At 42.8% G+C, this 8744-nt stretch overlaps 1 protein-coding gene across 2 annotated transcripts; it reads left to right on the top strand.

Moving 5' to 3' along the window:
- Positions 1-523: 523 nt before the first annotated feature.
- Positions 524-8304, top strand: Spata31f3 (SPATA31 subfamily F member 3). 2 transcript variants are annotated; one of them, XM_070009196.1, is made up of 5 exons: positions 524-734; positions 1998-2043; positions 2504-2564; positions 4658-5136; positions 7756-8304. In XM_070009196.1, the coding sequence occupies exons 1-5, from the start codon at positions 591-593 to the stop codon at positions 8100-8102; spliced, it is 1077 nt and encodes a 358-aa protein (XP_069865297.1). In that variant the 5' UTR covers positions 524-590; the 3' UTR covers positions 8103-8304. The 2 variants fall into 2 exon arrangements, with proteins under 2 accessions (XP_069865297.1, XP_069865291.1); XM_070009190.1 differs by having other exon boundaries at positions 7753-8304.
- The last annotated feature ends 440 nt before the right edge of the window (positions 8305-8744 follow it).

The raw sequence follows: 8744 nt of genomic DNA, 5'->3' as shown, positions 1-8744 counted from the left end.
GTCTCCTGAGTAGGTAGGATTATAGGTGTTAGCTACCAGCACCTGGCATTGTGTACTTTTTAGTTATCTTCCCAGTAAAGATAATGTAGTTCATGGAATTCCTTTCCTTCCACTTGGCCTTTCTCTCTTCCTCCCTTCCTCCTTCCCTCCATCCCTCCCTCCCTCCCACTTCTCTTTCTTACTCTCGCTCTCTCTTTCAATCTCTCTCTCTGTCTCTTTCTTGTGCTTGCAGTGGACATAAAGAGTCAGTTATCTGGAATCAGGGGCCAGACTACTGAATTAGAAAGTTGAGCATGGTACAGTGAGAAGAGAGTGAGGATGAAGGTGTATGTGGTCTGTGACTGTGACATCTCTTTTTCCAAGCTATACAACCTAGACAGATAACCAGACACCCTCCTCTAAACACTGGCTGACCATGTGAGTTTCTTTAAGACAGACAAAGGTCTATAACTCTGTTCTTACTTTGTGGAATGGAAGGGCTTTGTGATGTCACTTCTGTGAGGCAGAGATGACAAAGTCTAGAATCTGGAAACATTAGGTTCTAACACCCAGGAGGCCTAGCTCGAGGGATGGCTATTAAGATTTAGATCATGTTGGGCCCTACCTTTGTTCTGTGGGATGTGGGATCTCCCTTATATACCTATGGATCCATCTTCATTATTGCATTAATTATTTGGCAAGTGAAAAAGAGCCGCCAAGAACTAAGATCAGAGCATAATAAGACCTGTTGCCAGGTAGGTACTAAGACCAGGCCTAAATGGACAAGCCCTCGACAAGGTTTATCTCTTCTCTTTCTCATAGTTTTGCCCCTTGATTTTTAAAATTTATTTTGGTACTAAGGTTTGAATTTATGGCCTGACACTTAGTAGGCAATTACTTTACCATTTGAAACACATCTCGACTCCTTTTTGTTGGGGTTATTTTTCTTTTTCTTTTTTTTTCTTTTTTTGGTCCGGTCATGGGGCCTGAACTCTGGGCCTGGGCGCCATCCCTCAGCCCTTAAGCTCAAGGCTAGCACTCTACCACTTGAGCCACAGTGCCACTTCCGGCTTTTGTTTTTCTGCTTATATGGTGCTGAGGAATCGAACCCAGGGCCTCATGCACACAAGGCAAGCGCTCTACCACTGAGCCACCTTCCCAGCCCCGTTGGGGTTATTTTTCAGACAGGGTTTTGCTTCGTCTCTCAGGGCCCAGCTCAAATCATGATCTTCCTGATCTTTCCCTCCCAGTAGCTGGGATTACAGACACAACCCAGTATACTCATCTCATTTTTTTTGTATTTTTTCATGATATTAGAGATTGAACTCATGGCTTAGAGCCATGACCATACCCATCCATTTTGTTATGAAAATAGGGTCTTACTTTATCTAGGTTGGCCTCAAACTTGTGATCTACTTCATGAGTAGATTATAAGAATAAGCCACCACACACAGCACTCCTTGACTTTTTTGAGGATTTCCTCTTTGGGTCCCAGGATAGCTCCTAATTTGGGTCATGAGCCTAGTTGGTGTCCATTTTAGGGCCTTTGATGACTGAAATCATTTCCTTAATAGTATCATCCATCCTTTCATTTGTTCAATTTTCTCCTGTCTCATCCCAAACTCCCCACAGAACTTGTCCAGAGAATGAAAGAAAAAGTTATAGAGGGGGCTGGGAATGTGGCTTAGTGGTAGAGTGTTTGCCTAGTTTACATGATGCCCTTGGCTCCATTCTTCAGTACCACATAAACAAAATATAATAATAATAATAATAAATTTAAAAAATAAATGCTGAACTGGAAAGGAGTATATGATTCATATTTTTAAAGTATATGGAGGAGCCTTAAAGTGAGCCAGAAATAAGTAGAGAAGGAAACAATTAAGGTAAAAAAGAAAGGGTATGAAAGGAAAATAGGACTGTCTAAATTGGAAAACAGAAATATTGGAAATGTTTATAGAGTTTGTATTTTAAATATGAAAAATACTATTCTAGCTTCACATTCTGTTTTTGTCTTTAAGCGTCACCGAAAAGTCAAACAAAGATCTAGAGATAGAACATCAAAAGGTAAAGTCACTATCTCTCCTTAGACTCCCTTCTACTTGGGTGAGGTCCCCATAGAGCCCAACGTTCTGTGAAACCTAGTTCCAGAATCCAGATGCTACTAACCATTGAAGGCCTCAATGACAATTGCTAAATGGAGACTCACTTGGGTGGGAGTCAGTGTCTAGGAATATTGCAAGAGAGAAACACTTGAAACCTGTGGAAGTCCCTTCATTTCTCAGTCTTCTTCTTTACATTATGGGCTTAACACTAAAGATCTTGCCGCCCTTATCACGTGCTTATAAAAGATCAAGTGATATTATCTATGGGATAGCAAGTTGTGAATAGTTCAGTTGTTTACAGATGTGACTTAGACTACAGATGTGATTATAGATTACCAGTCTCCTCTCAAAAGCCTTCAGCTTCCCATAGGATGCCCTGAATCCTTTCCTGTTCTACATAACATTGTGTCCTGGTTCTTCAGCTCAGATAACATCCCAGGAAGAGGCAGAGAAGCTTCGGAAGCTGCTCTCTGTCATGAAAAGGTAATCTCTTGCTCTTTTCAATCTCCCAACTCCCAGTCTGGCCTATGATGAATTCTTGGCCTGGCCTCAAGCAGGGCTGAAGAGAGGAATAATGCCTGGAAGGGAAACATACGTAGAGGAGGCCAAGTGTCTGGTTGAGAGGGTTGCTAGAGCAGAGTCAAGTGAGATGTCCTAAGAGGGAAGAATCATCATCCAGTTCTACTCTGTGCTAGGGTCACAGTAACTCTGCAGTTCAGGACTGACAGCACATCATTTGTAAAATACATCACTGGAGTTCATACAACTATGAGACAAGTTTTCCAGTCAAGAGAATGGATTTTGCATAAAGAAGTCACACTGTGGGCTAGGAACGTGGCTCAGTGGTACAGCGCTTGCCTTACATGCTTGAGCCCTGGGTTCGCTTCCTCAGCACCACATAAGCAGAAAAAAAAAGCAGGAAGTGGTGCTGTGGCTCAAGTGGTAGAGCACTAGCCTTGAGCTGAAGAGCTGAGGGACAGTGCCCAGGCCCAGAGTTCAGGCCCCACGACCGAACCCCCAAAAAAATTAAAAAAAAAAAGAAGTAGTCACACTGTCATATTCTTTTTACAATTACACCCTTTCAAGGGCAGACTACTACTAGGTGTGCCTAGAACCTGCTCACTTTACCTCTTCTGGTCTATCTTCACTTCCAAGGATAGAATAAAGCCTATCATCTTCTCTCTTTAAGATTTCTAGAGAGGGCTGGGAAGATGGCTCAGTGGTAGAGCGCTTGCCTTGCATGCCTGAGGCCCTGGGTTCGATTCCTCAGCACCACATAAGCAAAATGAAAAAAGCCAGAAGTGGCGCTGTGGCTCAAGTGGTAGAGCTCTAGCCTTGAGCTGAAGAGCTGAGGGACAGCGCCCAGGCCCAGAGTTCAGGCCCCACAACCAGACCCTCCCCCCCAAAAAAAAAGATTTCTAGAGAATGGACTCAAATGATCACAAACAAGACCATACTAAAGCTACTAGCACAACTATGTTTATTACAGCATTATTTATCATAGCTAAGATATGGGACCAACCCAGATGACCCTCAGTAGATGAATGGATCAAGAAAATGCAGTATATATATAAAATGGAGTTCTATGCCTCCATCAGAAAGAATGACATTGCCTCATTTGTTAGGAAATGGGAAGACTTGGAAAAAATTATATTGAGTGAAGTAAGCCAGGTTCAAAGAAACATAGGTCCTGTGGTTTCCCTTATTTTCAATAACTAGTATATGTCTGGGACAAGCAGAAAAGGTCAAAGGCTATCTACATATGACCAGATAAGATGATGTTAAGTGAAATGAACACCAAGATAGGGACACAAGTGGTTTTTTCCCCTGCTATTGTTTCTAACGTATTTATAATGTACCATTTTTTTTTGTATGTTCCTCCCCCACGGTATAACCCCTGTTCTCACTGTATTGGATGTTGGTGCCCTCAATCTTGTATATACACTTCTTTAATTTGGGGAGGGGAAGGGATAAAACAAAATGCTTAAATAGGGACGTAGGGATACAGGCTGACCCACTGTAATAATGAGATGTACAAGACACTACGTTGAAAAACGAACTTTACAATTTAGGGGGGGGGAGTGTAGTTGTGGAGGTGGGAGGGAAGGGATGGTAGGAGAAAAACAAAGGAGGAGGCAACGATGCTTGATAGGAAATGTACTCATTACCTTGCTCATGTAACTATAACCTTTCTATACAGTATTTTTACAATAAAAATGTATTAAAAAAGATTTCTAGAGAATGAGACTGATTGTCAATGGGTACATATAGTAGCAAGGACATACCATAGTTCTTGGAATGAGGACTTCATTCCCCACAGTTTGAATGCCTAGACTTCAGAGGAGTTACAATTGCATGGGCAAGATAACGAGTACAAGCATTGTTGCCTCCTCTTTGTTTCCCCTTCCCATCCTTATCCTAGATCCTTAGCCCAGCCCTTCAAGCACTCAGGAGGTGTACTTCTAGAACTTGTTGGGCTCCGGGTGGGGGTGGGGTCACCGTAGCAATCTCAGTCACAGGCTTCCAAGGAGGCAGATGCCCTCCACTGTTAACAGTTGCCATGTTTCCCTTCCCAGCCAGGGTTGGCTTCCTCAGGAGGGAAGCGTTCGGCGGGTCCTATGTGCAGATCCTGGCTGCCAAATCTGCAATGCCATGGCTCTGGAGATTCAGCAGTTGCTGTCTAGTGAGAGCAAGAACTTCCCTTCTTTATCAGGGACATCACAAATCCATGAAAGGTCCATGTCAAATAGGTCTTTAAAGAAGAATCAGGAGCTTTGTTCGCAGCCCACCAGAGAACATTCACCTGTACCAAGCCACACAGTGCCACAATTAATGGATCAGAAATCTTTAACTAAGACTACTTCCCAGGCAAGTTGTGCTATCAGTTTGCAATATCACTGGCCTGATTATCTCCAACGAGTGCAGGGATTTCAAGTACCAAGTGTATCTCAGGATGTAGGCGCTCTATCTTCTTCAAGTCTTGAGGAGCCTGGGATTCCTGAAAGTCAGCATAAGAGGAAGAAGAGCAACTCCACATCTGTCCGGAAGAACCAAGGTCAGCAACTCTAAATGCTAGGTTCCCTCTCCCACTTTGGACCCAGAATTCCTGAACCTAAAACACTCTCCTACAACCTCATATCCTTTCACCTGTAGGAGGGTAAAATGGATACATTTCCACATTTGAGGACTTCCATGATCTGTAGGATGATTCCCATAGCAGCTTGAACCCCACATTTTCAAAGCCTACAAAACAATCATGTCTTTGGCCTTTGCTGAAAAGATGAGATTTCATTTCCTTCCCTCTAGGGCTTATGGATGATTAGCCAGTTAACTGTAGAGCAGAAACATGAGCAAATTCCAAACCCTATTTCATGGTTCTGGCTCTACCCTCTCCACTTTTTGGCTTTCAAGTGTCCATTTCCTGGAGTCCACATATGACCTCAGTGTGCCATCTCTGGGCAATGTACTATAGTTGATATTTTACTGGTTGCTTCTAGATATAACTCCACAACAGGGGAACCCTGGACCTTTTCTCTTCAATAGTTTCTCCTACATCTCTGTACTGCCTAAAATTTCCTCTATTTCACTGTGTCACAGCTTCTTCTCCTACATTCCCAAACTTGGGCTTTCCATCCAACCATCAATAAGCTTAGATCAATGTCTCACTTCTAAGTATGAAGTCTGAGGATAGCACTTGCTATTGAGTTGCTATATCCTGTGGAGCCTACCAGTTTCTAGAGATCTTTGTAGATGCAATGTAAGTTCTGACACATTCTGCAGCCTGTGCCAAAAGACAGAGTCCTCTTGTCCTGGAGCATGCACAAAGATTGCTAGAATTCTATCTCTAGAAATAGTTGAAATGGTTGATTGATCATTTCTGGGGCTTTCCTGCAAAGTGGCAGCAGTCTATCCCAGTTGCCCCTGCCCAGGAATAGCACATCCTTGATCTGATCTGATTCCTCAGAAGCCAGTGAGGACAGTGACCTATGCTGATACACTTTGGCAGCATGGCCAGGCTACAGTTGCTTTTTCAGGCCAAAACAATGTGGCAGAGCCATATAGATTGCAAATGTGGGAAGAATGTTAGGCTATCATCCATGCCTCCATTTGTAGTTGCTGGGCTGCAAATCACTTGGTATACAGTACTCCAGGGACCCTGATAGCAACTCAGTTCTCCAGTCCTCTAGAAAGCAGGCCCCTAAGCCTGGAGGCAGAAATCAGCTCCCTACACAGATCAGGAAGTAGCTCCATGAATACAACAGGCCTTGGCCGGCAGTGAGCGTTTTCACAGATGCTATTACTGATGACCCTGAGCTGCCTGTGCCTTGTCTTAAGGAACCATTAAGAAACTGGAGATTAAAAAAAAAAAAAAAGAAATTGGAGATTAAGTTTTCCTTCCTTCCAGGGCTGCCTTTTCTCTATTTCGTGTCTCTTTCCAGCCCATGGTTTTGGCAATTACTAACTAATCTTAAATCACAGGTAATGCTTAGGCCCATCAGAATAACTCTATCTTATCTGAACAGTACTGTATTAAGTTCTGGGCCATTCAAGATGCCAGTAGTTGAGGTGTATTCAAGGTGCCAGTGAGACCTGTATGGACAGTGTAAAAGGGTAAAGTACAGAGAGTGGAGATGGTGCTTCTAGAGAGCCAGATGGAGCCTGACATCCCCCAATCACTCTATCCAAACTAAATTTCAATCTGAAAAAAGAAATCCTTAGAGATACATTTTGAGAAGTCTCATAAAGACAGAAGGGAACAAATTTTTTGCCATCCCAAGGAATACTCTTCATAAGAGACTTTATGTGGAGGATACAACCAAGGGGAAAGCATTGCTCCAGAAGCTCCCTACTCAATCAAGTACCCCACATCCCCAGGTACAGAATGGCTGCTTAAAAGAACCTTGCAAACAACCTAAAGACAGTACAACAGAGATGATGGTAACCTAGTTCCAAAGTTCTGTCCACTAGGCCTCCAAGATCTCATTACCCAGTGAGGCCCAAGTACTTTGTGTATAGATAGAAACCAAAGTGAACAGCCCTATAAAATCCTTAGGCCCTCGCCCAGGGAATCATGGACCTAAATATCATAGAAAGAGTGGTGTAGTACTGGTACTTTCCCTAGCCAGAGGAAACACTCTGTTCAGGTTCAAGGGCCATTAGGGAGAACCTGAGAACCCCTGACTTCCAATATATTTGGAAGAACAGAACTTTAGCCAACATAGTTGCCTTCAGCAAATAGAGACTGTCAAGGATCTGGCTAATCTGCAGAACCACTATCTCTGTTTCTCTCTGATTGCTATTTCCTGCCAGTACTTTTGCCTCCAGAATTCCTTACAGACAACAAAACTAGATAGGAGTGAACTGAATGTCCATTAGAGAAAGCTGAATGGTATCACCCAAATAACAATTCCTGTAAATTCCCAACCCAAGGTGCTCAGGCCTTTACAGGGCCAAATTATCGGGCCACCATTTGATGGGACAAATGAGTCCAGTATTTTGAAGGGACCACATGTTTCAAATCCAAACTTTTGAAGGTCAAATGTTTCAAAGCTATGATTCCTAGGGCAAAAACTGGCAGGGCCAGCACTTTCAGGACCACCCTTTCTAGGGCCAAGAATGAGAGGGTCTGGTACAGGGAAAGACTACACTTACAAGTGCTCTACTCTTCTAGCAGATCCAGAAGTTGACTTGGACAATAAGATGACATTCTTTTCACACTGGATTAACCCTGAAGTGAAATGTCAAAAGCAGGAGGTACCCAGTCCTCCCTGTAAAGTGGAGACAGTGACCAAAGCCAGGTCAGAAGTTGAGAAGAATAAAATTGCCTACAAAGCCCAGGATTCAGTTCATTTGGAGAAGAGACCAAAGAACCCTAAGGTTCATTCTCTCCCTACTGAGAAGAAAAGCTTGATCTTCTATGATGCCCAAAGTACTCCCACCATCAGCTCCAACAACTTTTGCTACAGTTCAACCAATCCTAAGGTTGAATCTTTAACTCAAACAACTGCTCCCAAAAATTAACTTATGCCAGAAAAAAAAAAACTATCCTAGGTCTCAATTCTCACCTCAGCAGAAGGTACTGGTTTATACAAAGAGAATATCCATTCCAAGCAAAAGGAGTGTGTAAATTTCCAAGCCATTGACAAGCTGTCAATGTTAATTTCCATCAACATGTAGCTGATGTGTGGTATTCTCCAAATACACTCTGTACCTAAAGCTAATAGCCACCTGTTTGTGTCTCCTTGTTTTCAATGCTATATGTGAAAAGGGATGTATAAAATACTTCCCATGGGATATAGGAGCTTAAATCTATATTTAATTTCTGATGGGTTAGCTTTTCATATGACTTTTCCTAGCCCCAGCATGAAATGTGTATAAAGGACTTAGGCAAAAGACAAAGGACCTTGTTTAAGGTGCACTGAAGATAAGGCCGGCTTGAATTCTGTCATGGTTCCACATGGTATGCCTGGGTTCTTACCAACTCAAGGAGGTGTTTTCATGTTTACTGAAAGCACACAGAAATGATAAATGTCAAAACAAATGACAGAATACCCCCTATTGTTTCCCTGTTAATGTTAGAAGGTTTTTGGAGGGGAGGCATTACTGGGGATTGAATTTAGGGATTTGTACCTGTTAGGCAAGCACTTTACCATTTGAGCCATT

The sequence above is a fragment of the Dipodomys merriami genome, unplaced genomic scaffold, assembly GCF_024711535.1.
Source record: "Dipodomys merriami isolate MVZ:Mamm:240054 unplaced genomic scaffold, mDipMer1.0.p SCAF_11, whole genome shotgun sequence".
In the NCBI taxonomy this organism is placed as follows: Eukaryota; Metazoa; Chordata; class Mammalia; order Rodentia; family Heteromyidae; genus Dipodomys; species Dipodomys merriami.
The sequence above is the reverse complement of the archived record's forward strand: the minus strand, read 5'-3'. Positions and strand labels throughout refer to the sequence as shown.

Bases quoted from the DNA above. Each gene is read 5' to 3' on its own strand.
- Spata31f3 (XM_070009190.1), top strand. From the start codon at position 591: ATGTTGGGCCCTACCTTTGTTCTGTGGGATGTGGGATCTCCCTTATAT. The intron at 2,044-2,503 runs GTAAAGTCACTA...CTGGTTCTTCAG, and splicing joins TAGAGATAGAACATCAAAAG to CTCAGATAACATCCCAGGAA. The intron at 5,137-7,752 runs GTCAGCAACTCT...CTACTCTTCTAG, and splicing joins ATCTGTCCGGAAGAACCAAG to CAGATCCAGAAGTTGACTTG.